Here is a 17,838-nt window from a genome sequence, read left to right as displayed (position 1 = left end):
TCCTTCCTTAGCTTTGGGAATCAACCCAAATGTGATGACTGTAACAGTGAAACACGAAGAACATAGTACAGTTGTGTACACTTACCATAAATGTAGATGTTCGAGTGTATTCACTGTTGCAGTCCTGGTTACCCTCACTCCAGCCCCCTGACTTCTCTTGGCTCTACCTTCCTTCTTGTTTGGTGTATTTAAGCTTTCTGGTGTATTTGCTTTTTGTTGGAGAGGTACCATAACATATAATTGCTTCCCATTGTGGGGACACCTGATAATCTGGGGCAAGAAAAACTAATGTAATGGCATCAGCTGGATGTTTTATATACCCCTGACTACCTGACGTCATGAAAGAAGAGAGAGCCTCTGACGCAGGAATCCAAGAGTCTGGTGTTCAGGCCGGCTGAGGGATACCTACAGGCAGATAACCCAAATGTGATGACTGCAACAGTGGATACACTCTAACATCTACATTTATGGTAAGTGTACACAACTGTACTTTCTCTGTCTGACTGCTTTCCCCCTCCCACCCACATCCCACTTTCCCTGCACTGTCCCCTATCCCTTCCAGTCTGAAAAAGCATAACCTAAGATGCTGGGTACTCTCACTTGTTCAGAAAGGGTAACTTCATGGTGTGGAATCAACTGCTCTCCTTCAGAGGCATCCCTCAACCTCCCAGGGAACAACTCACCTTTTTTCCACAGGTTCTGTTAGAATTACTGAACCAAGGGACCATCCAGAGTGTCACAAAAAAAAACCAAATAGGCAAAGGATTTTTACTCCAGGTTGTTCCTGGTGCTCAGGAAGGAAGGTAGATGGAGACCCATCCTTGACCTGTCCCATCTCAATACCTTCCTAAGACTACCCGCTTTCCGAAGTTTGAACCTCCATTCTCTGTTCCCACTCATTCTGCCTCAAGCCTTTGTGATTACCCTGCATATCAAAGATGCATATTTGCACATTCCCATCCATACCAAACTACAGGAAGTTTTTACGCTTCTCTGTATCATAATAGCATTTTCAGTTCTGTGCCTTGCCCTTTGGGCTTTCTGCCACACCAAGGGTCTTCACCAAATGCCTTGCTCCTGTGATTGCCCACTACTGACTCCAGGGATTACACATCTTTCCATATCTGGATGACCTTCTCATTCTACCTACCTCCACCGAGGAGTTGGAGTGAAATACTGCCTTCACCATCAATCTTCTACAAAATCTGGGGTTCGCTGTAAGCTTAAAAAAATCAGTTCTCACCCCTTCACAGGATCAGATTTTCCTGGAGTGCAGAATACAAACAGATCATATGAGGGTCTCGCTTCCCCCCACAAAAGGTAGAGGACCTCATCTCTTACTTCCAAAACATTCTACTGCATCACCATATTACAGCCAAAGAATTTTTCAGGGTCTTGGGTCTCATGGCATCCACAATCCCCATGAGCTCCTTAGACAAACTCCACATGAGAAAATGGAACTGGTATCTAAAATCAGTTTGGATGCAACACCAGCACCCCGCAGAATTCTCCATTCCCTGTCTGAAGAAGGAATTTCAGTGGTGGATACACCGTGTCCCTCAACCTAGGATGACCCTTACACCCCCCTGCTCCTCGCCAAGAGATCTGCACAGATGCCTCAGATGTAGGTTGGGGAGCAACCTTCAGCCACTTGCAAGGAATCCGTTCTACCTCTCAACTGAAGAAACACATCAGTGTAAGGGAGATGAGGGTGCTGCTGTTGGCCTTACAAGGTTTCCACCCCTGATTCCAGCCAGGACCTCTGAAGCTGTTCACAGACAATATGACAGTCCTCTGGTATATGAACAAATGGGAGGGGGCAAATCCTATCTATTATGCAGACTGGCTGTTCAGGCTTGGGAGCTGGCAGTAAACTTCCAAGGTAACCCTTCAGGCAGTGTACATCCCATCCTCAAGATTATATGACAGCTTACCTGAGCAGGTCCCAAACACCATCCCATGAATGAATGCTTCAAAGGGATGTGTTTCTAGACATTGTCCACCAGTGGGGTACTCCTCAAGGAAGACCTTTTCGCCTCCCCCATGAAAAAACTTCCACAGTTTTGTGCCAGAGAGCCCCATCCTCTGGTTTGGAAAGTGGATGCCCTTTCTTTCCCTTGGAAGGGGATGTTTCTGTATGCAGTCCCTCCCCTTCCTCTCATACCACAAGTCCTGACCAAGATTCAGTAGGACAAACCAAAAATCTTGCTGGTGATGCCCTTTTGGCCAAGACAGCACTGGTTCCCTCTCCTCCTACATTTAGCCAAGGGCAATCACCACAAGTTACCTCACAGAGTGGACCTCCTCCCATAAGACAAAGTGACCCTCATCCATCCCCACTTGTCAACTCTTCAATTGACTCTGTGGTTGACAGGGTGCTAATCCCTTTCAGACACCTATTCTCTGAGGGACGTGCTCACAGTCCTGCAGGAGGCCAGGAAATAAATATCAGAAAATCTTACTTAGCAAAATGGAAAAGATTTTCAATCTGGTGTCTGAAACAAAAGCAGGAACCATTAACACTGGAAATTCCCCTGGTTTTGACTTATTTGTGTTTTTTTGCTCATCGCTGGTTTGGTTTACTCTTCACTTGCATGTCAGTCATATCTGTCTGTCTGCCTGCCTCTATCTCCCCTCTTAGCTAGCAGATTTGAGGCAAAAAATTTCTTAAAAGCCGTCTTACACATTAGGCCTCCCAGGAAACCTGTTCCGCCTCCATGAGATCTTAACTTAGTTTTGGAAAAGCTGACTCTCCCACCCTTCGAGCCAGCTTCCTCAGCTTCTGTACAGTACTGCTCCTGGTAAACTGTGTTACTCATAGCCTTAACTTCAGCCAGATGAGTGTCTGAGCTACAGGCCCTTATGGTATCTCTACCCTTTCTGGTCTTCCACAAAGACAGAGTCGCCCTGCGTACAAACCCCCTTATTTATGTTTATGCCTAAGTTAATAAATGACCTGTCTCTAAATCAGTCCATATACTTACTTACCTTTTTCCTTTCTCCCCAAAACTCTAGTGAGAGGGTCCTCCATACTTTAGATGTTCACAGGCAACTTAGATTTTATTTAGATAAGACCAAGACTGTTAAAAAGTCAGATCAGATCTTTGTTTCTTACCACCGTAGGGCACTGGGGTGGGCTGTGTCCAAGCAGACTGTTTCCTTCTGCTACACTCACCATGGTAAGACTCTCCATTTCCCTGTTAGGACTCATTTCACCAGGGCTGTTGGTTCATTCGGGGCCTTTTTAAGGGTTTGGACACTAACTCAGTTCTTAAAGTAGCCACATGGACCTCAGTCCATACCTTCACCAGGCACTATAAATTAGATGTAATTTCCAAATCTAGAGCAAGGTTTTCCAGAGCCATGCTACAGGGTGTCCTGGAAAGCTCCTCAGCTACTCCCTCCACTCTCTTACTTCATGAGCTTTGGTAGTCTTCATGTTATGAATATTGCAACAGATTAATAGAAGGACATAGAATAGTTGTATAAAATCTTACCATAACAATATATGTCCTTCTCTTCTCTGTTGCAGTATTCCTATCCCTCCCTCCTTCCCCCTGGCCTTGCTTCTTCTTGGATTATTCTTACCCTACTTCCATAGGCTGGCATTCCTCCTGGGGCAGTCAGTTCTGAGGATGGTATATGCGTACGTCACTTTTATGGCCGACATCTGATCGCAGCCTATGTGCGATGTACCACGCACCTACAGTAGTGAAGTCTTTTTTATACTGGCCGACGGGTCACCTACGGTGAGGAACTCCCTCATGTTATGAATACTGCAACAGAGAAGAGAGGGACATCTGTCATTATGGTATGATTTTACACAACTATTCTTTATCTGTTTGCTGCTGCTGTAGTCCATTAGTTCTACATAACTCACATTTTTATTCTTTTAAGTGTGTTTTTCTGGGAAGCTTCTTCACACTGCTTGGGGTTACCTTTAACTTGGAGCCCATGTACTTTTTTCATGTTCTTTGTGACTGAGTAAAGTCTTGGCCTTGGTTGCCATTTGATTCCTCAGAATAGAAAGCATATCGTTTTCTTCAAGAAGAGGGGATATTGTATGACAGCTTATAGCATTACCGAATCCTGTTCTCTGTTACTGCTTTGTGTTCACATGGGTCGTCAACATTGTTGTCATACTTCGTTATTCAGTATTTATTCATTGACATGTGCTTACCGAGAGAGTCCAGCTGGGTCACAAGAGCCTATTGTCAGTGTAAACCGAGGGTGAAAACTTCCAGTTAACAAAAAAAGTAATCGATTATTTATAGTGTTGTAGACAGAGAGAAGAATACAAATGTTAGAGAAAAATAGATGAAACAATTTACAGTTCTGAGGCAACATATGTACAGTTCTTGGTAGGTATACTTAACTATCCAAGGTAGTAACAGCACGGTTTGGGACATATTGTTTATAGATATAGAGAAAAGAGAGAAAGAGAGGGAAGGAGAGGTTGGTGAATGATAGTGGCGATCAGGAATGATAATTTCAGCCGAGGGTGGGGTAGTGTAGATATCCTTTCACTGTTTTGTTTTGCATATTGAAACAGAGAAGAGTGCCTAAACTTGCAGTCAGTTTGTAATATATTTTTGTTTCATCTAACAGCTGCTATAACAGAAGAACTTTCAGAAATTACAACAGAACGAGGGACTACATTACTCAGAGGAGGCTTTGACTCTCCATTCAATCGCACAACTGAAACTCTCACTGGCTGTCAAAAGAAATACTGTCATCCTCAAGCTGCGCAGTGTTTGAACAGGCAATCATACCACACTGAGTACAGTAGCCCTTGCACACCAGACAAATTGGGCAGTAGTGGAACTCGAAACACCCCCAGCCAAGAAAGATGCGCCCCCAAAAGAACATTCACTCCTATTGAAATGCCTTCCAATTGCAGTCCTGCTGGAATAAGAACAGAACAAGATTCTTTGGAAATCAGTGTTATCACCCCTAGTCCCCATAAAGTTTCACCACGGGAGAATTCTGGCTTGGAGAGCACTCATTCAGAACCTTTCAGTTATCTTTTTGACCTGGCTCTTCCAAAGACTGCGAGCCACTTTATTCGTCAGAAGACAGAAGAGTTGTTGAAAAAGAAAAAGGAGTGCGTTGAAGGCGAGGGTGAGACTTCATCTTACTCTCCTTTGGAAGTGCTGGATAAGCTCATACAACAAGGTGCTGATGCTTATATGAAGGAGCTTAGTAGGTGGGTTCTTTATACTTTCTTTGACACACGTTCGTACAGCAGAAGTTTCCAAACCTAACAGTGCTGTAACATTGTACTAAGACAGTCTGCAGGCATTGGCCTATATTGACTTTCTCCTTTTTTCATAATTTTATTAAATTGCAGGTTATTTTCTCATTAAATGTATAACACAGTACTACTTGGAAGAAGACCTTTATTTTCCAAGTCCATTAAGGAAGTGTTTGGTAAGAGAAGGGTAGTCTGTGATCCACTGTGTATATCTTTCTGTTTGCCAGAGCCTACTCAGATGTCTGCCACCAAGATCCTGCAGGAGGCCAGTATGCCATCTGAAGTTTGTTCATCTGAAACAACTAAAGTTACTGATGATTATGAGAAGGGGGAACCCTGCTAAATAATTTTCAAAGGATTCAAAAGTATACCTCAGGTCCTCGTTAGAGAGGAAATTCCTCTGTTGCTCATTAAGATTCATTGGGGTCAAAGCCTCCATGTTTAGTTAAAGGAATCATTGCACCTAGGAAAAAGAAACGGAAAAGTAAAAATGTTTCTTCCATCCATTTCTTTTACTTAGATGTCTGAGAGGATTTTTTACAGGGCCTGTTTAAGGCCGTAATGGCACTTGGGCCACCATCCTTTTCACGTCCCCCTCCTACTGTTTTTCCTACCAGTTCCCAAAAGAGACACTTAGATTCTTCTTCTGAGGATAAAAAGGATGAATTAGATGCTGATGAACACTCCTTGTCCTGTTCACCCCTGATACTCTTGGCAGGCCATGCAAGTCCAGTTGCATAAGTCCTAATTACCTGTAACAGTAGCTGTTTGCAGGACACACTGCCTTACTGGTATTTGGGTAGCAGTGCCTGCTTCCATCCTCTGGCAGTCTGCTAAAACTCAGAATCTGTCCCACTGTCCGTCTGTGGGTGTAATGAACCGATCATTTGGCAGTACAGGGACTGCCTTACAAACCCACCAACAGTACCCTTTCAGTTTTCTAGGGTCCAGCAGGAAGAGAAGATGGAAGCACAATCTTTGTAAACACCTACTGTTCAAAACCAAAAACTGTGCACACAATGAAGGCTACAGAGCAGTACTCAACAGCAACCAAACTCAAACATTAAACTGTGTACATCCCAAAAAAGGAGGATGTTGGGTGGGTACTTACCCGTAAGGCAATGTGTTCTACAAACGTCTACTTTTACAGGTAAGTAGGTCTTGTGCATCTGTAGTGTGTTCAGATAACACACTGCCTTACTGGCATTTGGGTGGATTTCCAAAGCTTACCCAACCTGGGAGAAGGATGTGGGTCCAGGATTCCCTGGAGAGTGGTACTAGCGAAGCTTGCTTTGGGTATAGAAAAGGTATCCAGCTTGTAATGGTTTATAAAAGTATGCTCAGAGGACCAAGTTGCTGGTGTAGAATAGTTCGAGTCTACATCTTTCCAATATACTTGCTTTTATAATTATTTGTTGTACTGTATAATGTCTTGGAGCATTTTTCCCCGAGCCTCCACTGAAAAAGGGCTATTTCAGCTAAGTCGGACTATTCCCAGTCAACAAATGTAAAGTAAAACAAATAAGTAAATACCACTGAAGAGGAAAAGGCCCTGGAGGAATGTACTCTTACCTGCTAGGATTTACCATGCCGTGGTGGGTGTAACAAAAAAACAATCCCAGAAGACATGGTTTGTTTACAGGCAGGTTGACCCTTCTTTGGCCCTGTTCAGGAAAATAAAAAGTCTTTTGGCATGAAGAGTATCGTTCTGTCAGGGTAACCGGTGCACATCCAAGGGATAAAGTAGCCTCTCTGACTTAATCTTAGATTCTGGGAAGAAAACAGGGAGGTTAATAGACTGATTGGGAGTGAATTTTGAGACCACTTTCAGCATGAAAGAGGGGTTGGTGCATAACACAACCCTATCCATGTGGAAATTAAGGTAAGGTGGTCCCACTATGAGAATTTGCAGCTTAGAAACTTGCCTTGCAGGTGTCAAGCAATAAACAAAACAGTTTTCCACATTAAGAGCTTAAGATCAGCTTATTCAAGCACTGATAGGAAAAGCAGAGGGAGGAAATAAAACCCAAAAGGGTTTCTTATCTGAGCTCAGTGCTGAAGAGATTCAGAGTAAGGAGTAGTATTCCAAGAGATGGTTATCTTACTATGGTACTAGAAAACTAGAAATGGGTCCTGTATGTGGGGTCTGTAAGGCAGTCCGTGTACTACCAGGTCCATCACAGCTCTAGACAGGCAGTGAGAGGATCTCTGAGCTTTAGTAGATTGCCAGAGAACTGTATCAGAGCAGTACTACCTGAATGCAAGTAAGGCAGTGTGTTAGGTAAACATGATTCCCTTTCTCCTTACTTCCCTGTTGAAGAAGCTTCATTGGGGAAACTTTTGTTAATATGATAAAACATTTTGAATGGGAATCAAAGCAGATTTCTGAGGTTCTTTAACATCTTGAAAGTAGGCACCCCTGCTGTTGCATCCATGCCTCCTATTCTGGAGGCCTTCCTTGATGTCTTTGCTTCCACACCCACTGCATCTGACTGTCAGATACCAGCCCCTAAATGGCCTGATAGGTTTTACATGGTTGCAGAAAACTTAAAATGTTTGTACCAAAACCATGAGGCAGACCCTTCTGTGTTCTCTATGTCTAGAGACAAACCCTCTAAGTTATTTCCTGCTACATGTTCTTTTCCCTCAGATAAAGACAGTAAAGCAATGCCCAGACTGGGGGGGGGGGGTTGTATATCTTTCACTCTGGATTTTAGAGCTCTAAGTTATCAGACCCAAATGACCAAGTGCTTATCGTCTAAATCCAAAGCTTCATTTGTCTGGTCATTCCTCTCTGGGTTACTGGAGAGTTCTCCTATTTCTCATCCAACCAACTTTCTTTCCTCATTAACTTTGGCAAACACCCAGCAGTTTGGAATACTTCGATCGTGATCTAAGGAAGAACATCGTACGTTTGTGTAAAAACTTACCATAACAGTAGATGTCCTACTGATCACTGTTGCAGTATTTTTTCCCACCCGACCTTCCTCCTTTGTCCTTTTCCTTATGGATCAAAGGGGAACATAGGTTCATAGGTGTGTACTAGGCTATTGGGCCTGGGGCCATTACAAGCCTAGCCCATACGATTACCCTGGCATAGTGCCACCCGACCTTAGTTCCCAGTGCCTCTGTCGAGTAAAACCACTGGAGTGATCCCTGGGGTGAAATTCCTATTTCCCATCCACTCATCAAGATTACACTTGAAGAGGGCCAGTGAGGTGCTCTGCTTGATATGTATGGGAAGTCTGTTCCAGAGCATGGGCAGTCTCTGGGTTATGAACCTGTCCCGCCAGCATGCTCATTTGATTGTGGTAATGAGGTTGAGGTCTCTTGAGTGTGTGGTGCGGAGGGACTGGGATTTCTTTAGATGTAGCATTTCTAACAGAGCTGGGTCAGACATGGCTTTGCAAGTCAAGCATAGATTGTCTCTAAGTAGGTGATATGAGACAGAGAATAGTTGGAGTTTTTTTAGTCTGTCCATATAGGACAATTGTTTAAGGACTAGGATCCTCTTTGTGAGGTACTTTTGCGGCCTCTCCAGTTGTTGCAGGTGTTTAGTGAGGTGCATGCCAAATAGGCATTGTACTCAATGACTGGTCTAATGAGGAAAGAGTAGAGAGAGATGATGACCTCTTTCTTCCTGGAAGCAAAACCCTTGGTAACGAGATGTGCCACATAGAAGGACTTTCTGACCACAGTGGCAATGTGGTGGTCGAAAGAGAGGTTGCTATCAACCTGTGTCCCCAGATCTCTTATAATGCCTTCAGTGTTCAGTGGGCTCCCATCGATGTGGTAATTAGTGGGAACTGAGTTTCTCCCCAAAGTGGATGATGGCACATTTTTTGGCATTAAGCTTAAGGCCATGGTTTTGACACCAGTCATTGACATTTTAACAGGATTCTGCACAAGTTTTCAGTATTACTTTGGGATTCTCCTGAAATAAATGCAGTAGTGACACTGGGCAGTTCTGACCCTGCATTATTTCAGTATCATTGTGTAATGTGACCTTGCAGAAGTTGGAACATCACTGCTTTAGTACCATGTGTTGCATAAATTTATTCAGTTGCTGTTGTGAAATAATGAGGCAGTACACTGACAGTGACAGAGTTGTTTGTTTGGTAGACTCTTTTTAACAGTGATAGCTTTCAGTAATTAAATCCCAGCACATAGTTTATTTCTTATTAAGTTACTCTTTGTTCATTCTCCTGGGATGCAGCAGGTGTAGACATCTTCACTAATCTCATGTATTGGTTAAGTTTGTACGAAGGTTGCAAGAGAAATTTAGTGAGGAAATGTTCAGAATGCTGTATGTATATTTATAAATGTTTCCGCCAGCAAAGGCAGCCTCAAGTTTTACCAGAGTAATTTGTTTTCACAAGAACCAAACATTGCATATTGTTTCACTACATCACCTTACAAACCCATGGTCTTTAGTCTTCAAGCCAAAATTATTTCAAAACATTGAACAGAGTTGTCAGTTTGACAGTGTTAACATTTTGGGAGCTGACAGAATTTTTGGAATTGACAGATGCTTTTCTCTTTTTATGTAGGTTATCGCTGCCCAACACGTCTGCTGATTGGACGCACTTTGGAGGTAAGCAAGATTCTACACACTGCCTATCTTTAATTAAGATTCTGTGCACTGCATTGCCAACAGCTCTCCTGAATAAGATTATGTTCAGGAGAATGAGGTTACTTTGTTGGTTTGTATTTGTTTTCCGCATTGTAAGTTACGTCTGAGGTTTTTGTTGGTACTTGAAAGCTGAAGTTGTTTGGATCACCTGCTAATGCAGAGAAGACGGATATTTCTGTTACTCCTGACCTGGAATGACTTGTTGACCATGGTGTTTAGGAAACTGGCTAGAGAAAGAATGACAGTAAGACTGCATTTCTCCTTTGGAAGGGAAATGGAATAGGGACCAGTCATTCTAGTTATTTTAACTGAGGAGGCTTTTTGGGTTGTGGTGAGATCTTTACTAGTGTTTGTGATGGCACACGTCCTGCTTAGTTAACTGCACGAACACATTAAGGATAGAGAGACGCAGAAAATAAAAGTAACCATTGCAAAGGATAAATGCGGATGATGGAGCCGAATCATTTTGGGTGGATTCTGTTTTGCTCCAATTAAATCTGGCCCAAGCTTCCTGGGGTCCTGTATGACCTTAAAATGGAGTAAACTCTTGTACTGAAGGGGGGATATGCTTGGGTGAATTTGCTAAGCCCTTTGTGTACGTATTGCACTTATCTTTGCCTTTGTGGCTCAAGTGGTTGCTGTAAGGGGTTTATTAAGAGCAACGTTTACTTACTGTGTTAATATACAACTTAAAAATATTTTTAAGTATCCCACGTTGATGCATTATTGTCTGTAGGAAGTGGAGGGCAGATGCTTGAGAGGACTTGAAGTCTTTGATGGTCACCTCCAGCGTGTCCCACAGCAAAAAATATTTTTTTTTTTTTAGCACAGTACAGGAAATGGAATGGAAGGAAACCAGTGATGCAGAAGCAATGTAGCACTGATTTGCTGTGGTTATTTTGTTGGTGAACAAGAGCCCACTTGCTTTGGGAATACTAGTCATGTAAAGTTACTTTACAGCTCAGGCTGATATTGGCATTTTGCCGTAAAGCCTAAATCATCACAGTAGCTTTATTTTGAGTCTTGCAGTTGAAATAAAAGTGATATTGTTTAATATTATGCAGTGAGAAGCTGCCTAGATTTTAGATGATTGAAGATGCTGGTGATCCTTTCCAGATTTCGCATTGACTCCTCCTAGTTTGTATGACTTCATGGTGCTTTCTGCAGTGGATGTAGTCCCTAGCCTATTTTTCTTTTGAACTATCTTATAGAAGTCTTGTTAAAAAATAATTTGAGATTATACAGTTGGAGTATAAATGCACCCCTTCACTGGTCCATGCATGACATTGTAGCTAGTTGTAGCTGGCATTCATTCCCCAGTGAACTCTTAATTCGTTCTAGCTGCTTGCGCAGTTTGGATTATCTTATGTGCTTTGTTTGAAAAGTTCCCCTATTTAGTGCCCAAGAATCATTGGCCCAGTCAGTATAATTGTAGCACCCAGATCACAAGTCACAACTACCTGTTTGGGTCTGGATCATAAAGTCATTTGCTTTTGGCACTGCCAGAGGTGTCAATCAGAGAACCACAAAGCCTTTATCAACATTCTGTGTTTTACATCAGTATGTGTGACGCATCATATGGAGTGGCTTGAGTGCTTGCCAACAGTCCGAGGTAGATGCTTGAACGAAGGTTGGAGAACTGGAACTTGAATCTGAGGTGCCCATGTGACACTCTGCTTTGAAGTCCAGTGTACCCCTTGTGTTTTATTTTTCCTCACTCTGACTAGGTCATTGTCACAGTCTTCTTCTGTAGATGGGCGTGAAGTTGAGTAGAACGTCTCCCCCCTGACACCTGATGTTGGGAATGATACCTGGATTTGGCCATTGCTTTTCATAGGTTTGTAGGTGAATAGTAGGCTGTCTGCCCTGAATGGCCATTTTAAGCCTAGCCAATAACCCAGAGTCAGAATCAAACCCTGTACCTTGAATCTGTGAGGTAGGACCTTAACTATTATGCCAAACCTACCTTCAGTTTGAGCAGTTTGCATCCATGCAGCTTGTAAAGAGTAGGCTGCGAGTCGCTCTTGAGCTTTCAGTGTAAATATTCCAGGGTGTAAGTGAACCTGTGATCTATTTACTTTAATGTAGCTCATTCACAAAAGTAAGGGCACTGAGATGACAGCAGTTCACCTAGTGTCTGTCTGTATTTTGTCTTGAAGCTCCAAATACCATATAATATCAGAAGTAACTGAATGAAATCTGGTGTTGCTGCAGTCTGTCATGAACTTTCTCAAAATAATTTTATCGAAAAGCTAGAAATTTTAGATGCAGAAGTTTATTTTTTTGTGATTGTGGGCAGAATAGCTGAAAAAGAACAGCCTGCCATGTTTGCACAAGTCACGGGAATACTGGTGAAAATATGTAATACCTTCTGAGTAGTACCTTTTTAGTTTTGTGAAGCAGAGGAGTATGGCATTTCTATGATGAAACAGGAGCGGCAGACTAATATGAGCTGAGGGAAACTATGTTCACCATATTCTGCCATCTGTTCTTCACAAGGTACTTGGATAGTATTGACATCTGTGTTAGCAATTTAAAGAGCAAATTTCAAAACTGGGAATTTGACTGGTTTCATGAGTTTCTTGCATGATACAGAACTGTGTATGTCATACAAGAAGTTCATTTTATGGACGGAACTGTGAGAGAAGTTCACCTAACATTAGTAACAAACATAAATGCTTACAGAGGCGGCAGAATAATTTTGAATTGAGTAAAGCTCAAGTGAGTAAATGAGCTAAAGAAAGAATTGTGCATAAAATTGTATGAAAGCATAAAATTAGAAAGTTTGGTAAAACTAGAAGACTAAACCATGAGAAACAAGTAACTGAAAAAGTCCTGCGTGAAGTTGGCTTTTAAGTGTGAACTGAGAAAGTGGTCAACATTAGATCAGTGATAAGAGGAATCTGATTAGGGGCTCACATTTCCCCTTAAGCTCTTTAGTCAGACTTGTAATAAAGTATTGTATTGCAATTGTGGTAGGCTTTATTCAGTTTGTGTAACACTTGTAAGTGCAATTTATAGATGCCTTTTTTTTCAGTTAACTGTAACTGGGGGTTAGATTTGAGGACAACAAGGATAGACTTGAGTTAAAGAGTTAGCATCACCTTTGTTGTTACCTGTTGTTAATTGCCTGAAATCATGGATGAAACTGGCAAACTAGCACTTCATACCCTTTCTGGAGGAAATCCTTTTGTGGATATCCAACATCAAGAATGAAACCATTATCTTAGGTGATGTAAATATCAACTGGCTGTACCTCTGCCCCTGCTTTTCCATCTTCAAACCTCAGTCTGTTTAGTTTTACTTAGCTTATCACTTCTCTGACCAGACCTAATAGGAACCATGACTGTGGCTGCATTTCAGATTCAGTTCTGGTCAATAACCCTAATAAACTATCTTCTGTCGGTACTCTCCCAAATACCCTCAGCGACCACCTCCCCAGCTTTGTTCACCACACTGCCCCTTCATTACAAAAGCCACATCAGTATAAACTAATAAGAAACCTGACAAAGTTAAACCCATTAAGCTTCATAGATACTCTTAAAAAAAGATTAACTGGTACATGCTAAAAACTCTTCCACTAGATGACACAGTCACCTACTTCAACTCATCATTTCTACATACACTAAATAGCCTCGCTCCTCTTCTTTTAAAGCAGATCAAAGCGAACCATGCCCCATGGCTGACTCCTCATCATCACCAGCCCCCTTTTTCCCATTTTCTACATGGGGTCGCGGAATTGTGTTAACTGTCACCATCTTTCTCTCGATTCAATGCCACACACCTGCCTTCTTCGACATTCATGCCTGACTGCTGCAGACCTTCTTTCAACAATCCATCCACCTCTTTGCTGGACATTCTCGTTTCCTCTTATCTTCTTCCTGTCTGTCCCAAATCTTTTTCAGCATATCGCCTTCTGCTGTGCATTAACCTCCTCATTTTCTCCCAGCCATCATCAGCTTTTGTGGGGCCTCCACACAGTCAAGGATGATTAAGGGGATCCTTGCAGTCACTGGTTTTGCAGTTACCACAAGCTGGCCTATGTTGTTAATTTAGTAGAGTGAATGTCCACCAGCAGGGTTTAAATAAGCCAGAGGCACTATGTCAGTGGTAAAATATTTAATGGAATTGTGAAACCTGTTACTTGAAGAAACACTTAATATAGCCAGTGATGTCTTTGAATTTTAAAGGACATATAAAAGTTATTACCCACCTCATTTATTAAGTATACCAGATAGCCGTACTCACTGTTGTTGGTTTGACAGACATATAATAAAATATCAATACAAGATAATTTGCTGTGGTTGGGGACCCCAAAGAACAAGGGGCCCTCGGCGACTACAGTGTTCCCTGGTGCCTAAAGCCGGCTGTGCATTAATCATAAAAGGTCTGACCATTGTGTGTTCTGAGTGAAATCTGTGAGGGCTCTTTCACTCATTCCCCGAGTTACTAGCTGTTTTCTTTTAAATTAGCAAATGCTTTTTGATGGAGACAAGAAGCCTCTGTGTGCAATTTATTTATTAGTTAAATCTACAAGATACAATATAGTTAACTCTTTAAGAGATATTGGGAAGCAGTTCAGTCAAAACAAATGAAGTTTGAAACTGTGGAAAGTGAATAGTTATGCAAGTAATTGCATTTCCAGCAGCCTTAATGCTTTAAATTGTGCACTGTTCTGTTTAATGCATTAGTGTATTTAAGGGTAGCCAGTGCATGTTTTTAAGGCTAAAAGCTAATGCTTACTGAAAGTATGCAAGCTATTTTTCACATCTGGGATGTGACTAAGATACCAGAGAACAAACTGTGTAAGAGAGAATTCTGACATGTAACTTCCGTTCTGCACTTTTTGCAGTAAAGTAGTCAAACAGAACTGCCCAGGCAATGAAGAATCTCAAAATAAAGAGCTGTGGCAAAAGCAATGAGGATTATCATCTCATAATTTTGGATTTTAGAAGTATTCCATTGCAGTGACTCATTGTATCCCTAGCACAGTTTAATTGACAAAAGTCTGACAAGCAAATTATCTGCTTCATTTATATTAATGATACCTGAACGTCAGTACAAAGTTTAGGAAATGCTGGGAAAAATTCAGTAGACAGAAATCATACTGTCATAGAAACTGCAGTAGACTGAGATATTGTCATACTGGTGACAAAATATGAATATAAAAACTATGGCAAGTTTCTTGCCACGAAGCTGAAGTATTTGGTCAAGACATTGCACTTAAGTCTTGTGTTCTTGAGGAAGATGGAAGGCTGTATAGGAGGAATTATGGGCATCTGTATAAGACAGCTTTGACACAATAAAAATCCAGACAAGATAGATGTTTGACAACCAGTACTTGTCACAAAAAAAAGAAAAAAATACTAAGAACTGTGTTAGCCAAGAGTAACATATACAGACTCCTCAGGTCATGTTCCCAGTATACCCAGTAAAGGTGTAGTGGAGCAAAAACTGAGTCCGAGGAAATATCAGAAGTCCAGAGGAAGCAGTCATGAAGTTCAGTGATAATCCAGAATATTAAAATGTCGTGAATAAATACATATAATCTTGTTTTGATGTATAAAAAATCCATGATGTGGTTGTTAGTGTAGAGTTGCGGTGAATTTTAAATGATCAATATAACGTAATGTAGAATATAAAATCTTCCTAATAGACATTATTAATGCCTTAACCAAAGAGTACATCCAAGTTCAGACCCTCCACCAATTTACAGTACAACATCGGACACCCACATTCAGTCATCCATACTGTTCACTTGGAACCCAACATTTTAATTTGGAAAACTCAGTGTTAAATAAGTTAAGTTTATCTCAGCATAAATGAAAACGCCAGCTCTAATCTCTTAAATATACACCCCACCTTCATGAAAGTCACTTCCCTTCATAGCAGAATGCCTCACTCATATATATATATATATATATATATATATATATATATATATATATATATTCAATCTCTCCTTAATCCCTTCTGTTTTGTATGTGTTTTTTTTTTTATTTATCCTTTGTTGACCAGATCAGTCCCACTAGGCTAGTAGCCTCTTTTCAGGAGAGACCCAAGGTGGCATTTATACTACTAGGGGAAATTTGGACAGGGCATCTAGGAACTTCCCCTTCTCTCTGCATAAAGGGGACTCTCTTCAGTTTTGCACTTCCTAACTTTCGGTCCAGACGTGAAGGCAGCTCGGGAAAGCAGAAAATCAAAAATGGAGGAGAAAGATCATGCTTTTCAAGTACTGGAGATGTGAGGCTGTTAATCAAACAACAGAAAGGTTGGATATGGCAAATAATGAGCTGGAGGTTGAGCAGAGTGGAGAGAATGGAGAAAGGAGGAAAAAAGGAGAGCTAGTCAAAAAGCAAAATGAAGTAGTCGAGGTAGATGCTGTGCATATGGAAGAGTTGTTTCAACAAAGTTTGTAACCGAGTGTGTTGGTACAACCCTCCAGTTGGGGGGGGGGGTTGCGGGATGTTTATTTGAAATAATTAATTGAACAGAGTGAACCGGAAATTGAGAAGGCAGTGTCTTGGGGAGAAATAATGGACAGAATACAAGAAGAAATTCAGGAAATAAGGAAGGAGGAAAAGAAATCGTATACACAAACAGTAAGAGAACGCAAAAGAAGACAGGAAAACAGAAGTAAGAAGAGAGCATCAAGTGAGGATTAGTAACCAAATGGGAAAGTAACTGGACAGGTTTGAGATATGGGGCAGCATCATTTCACCACTAGTTATTGAACCCGGAGAGGTAAAAGAATTTATTTGTATTAACAAAAATACTTTTTGTGACATTTTTCTCAAGGAGGAGCATTGTCTGTTTAATTCTTAGAACATGAAAAAAGAAAGAATGAAAATCCTTGGAACTTGTATGTTGTACAGGCTTTTAACAGAAAAACAAAAAAAAAGGTATTTATACAATTATAAACTGAAGTTGAAAGAGACTGTTTGTTTTTCCATACGTACATTTTACCTCTTTTGATCATATCTGCTCCTTCTTTTTGCCTGTGTCTTAAATCGGATCTACTTCATAAGATCGACAGACCATTTGATCGACATTCATTTGGTCGACAACCAGTATTCAAGGCACTTAACAGTGATGTGCCCCCCCCCCCCCCAATGTTATGCGACCCTGGCGTTGATATATATATATATATATATATATATATATATATATATATATATATATATATAGTTAGGGGGTGTGGGGGGCACATCCCCCCACATTGGGGGGTGTGGAGGAGGGTGAAGCCCCCCACCTATTTCCGTTTAAAACATGAAAATATAACAAAAACTACACATTTTAAACGAAAATGTGCCCCCTAACTATATATATATATATATATCAACTCCAGGGTCACACATTGGGGAGTGGGGCAATTCCCAGGTTTTTGCCTTGAATACTGGTTGTTGACCAAATGGTCTGTCGACCAAATGAATGTCGATCAAATGGTCTGTCGATCTTATGAAGTAGACCCCTTAAATCACAACTGAAGTCTCCCACTACTATCACTTGCTAGCCACAGTGGTACAGCGGTAGCGTTGTTGCCTCACAGCAAGAGGTTTTCCTGTTCGATTCTCGGCTAGAGTGCCTTCTGTGTGGAGTCTACATGTCCTCCCCATGGTCGAGTGGCCTCCGAAAGACATTTGTGAATGGGCGTGCCTTCACTGAAGGTTGGGCGTCGGGCTGGCAACTCGGCACCATAAAAAAAAAATTGACTGCCAATCATTAGCGGACTGGAGTTCCGCTGTGGCGACTCCTAACCGTGAAAAGCCGAAAAGACAAAACACTCTTTGCATACACTTTATAAAAATAGAGAGATTATGTTTAGGAAAATACTTGGTTATGCTAGTGTAAATATGCAAGTGATAGTAGTGGGAGACTTCAGTTGTGATTTAAGTCCTAGGCAAAAAAGAAGGAGCAGATGTAAAAGCTATTTTAATATTTTAAAATA

General features: G+C 41.4%; 1 protein-coding gene across 2 annotated transcripts in view; it reads left to right on the top strand.

Annotated features, from left to right (window-relative positions):
• The window catches only part of LOC122791001 (hamartin-like), a 1,885,581-nt gene that overhangs the window by 1,116,510 nt on the left and 751,233 nt on the right, over window positions 1–17,838 (top strand). For both annotated transcript variants that reach the window (XM_044058745.1, XM_044058744.1), the window contains exons 10-11: window positions 4,609–5,206; window positions 9,805–9,848. In XM_044058745.1, the coding sequence (XP_043914680.1) occupies window positions 4,609–5,206; window positions 9,805–9,848 (642 nt within the window). The remainder of the gene's footprint in view (window positions 1–4,608; window positions 5,207–9,804; window positions 9,849–17,838) is intronic.

This window comes from Protopterus annectens, chromosome 16.part0 (genome assembly GCF_019279795.1).
Source record: "Protopterus annectens isolate FY-2018-M chromosome 16.part0, PAN1.0, whole genome shotgun sequence".
Lineage (NCBI taxonomy): Eukaryota > Metazoa > Chordata > Ceratodontiformes > Protopteridae > Protopterus > Protopterus annectens.
This window is presented reverse-complemented; position numbering and strand designations above follow the sequence as displayed.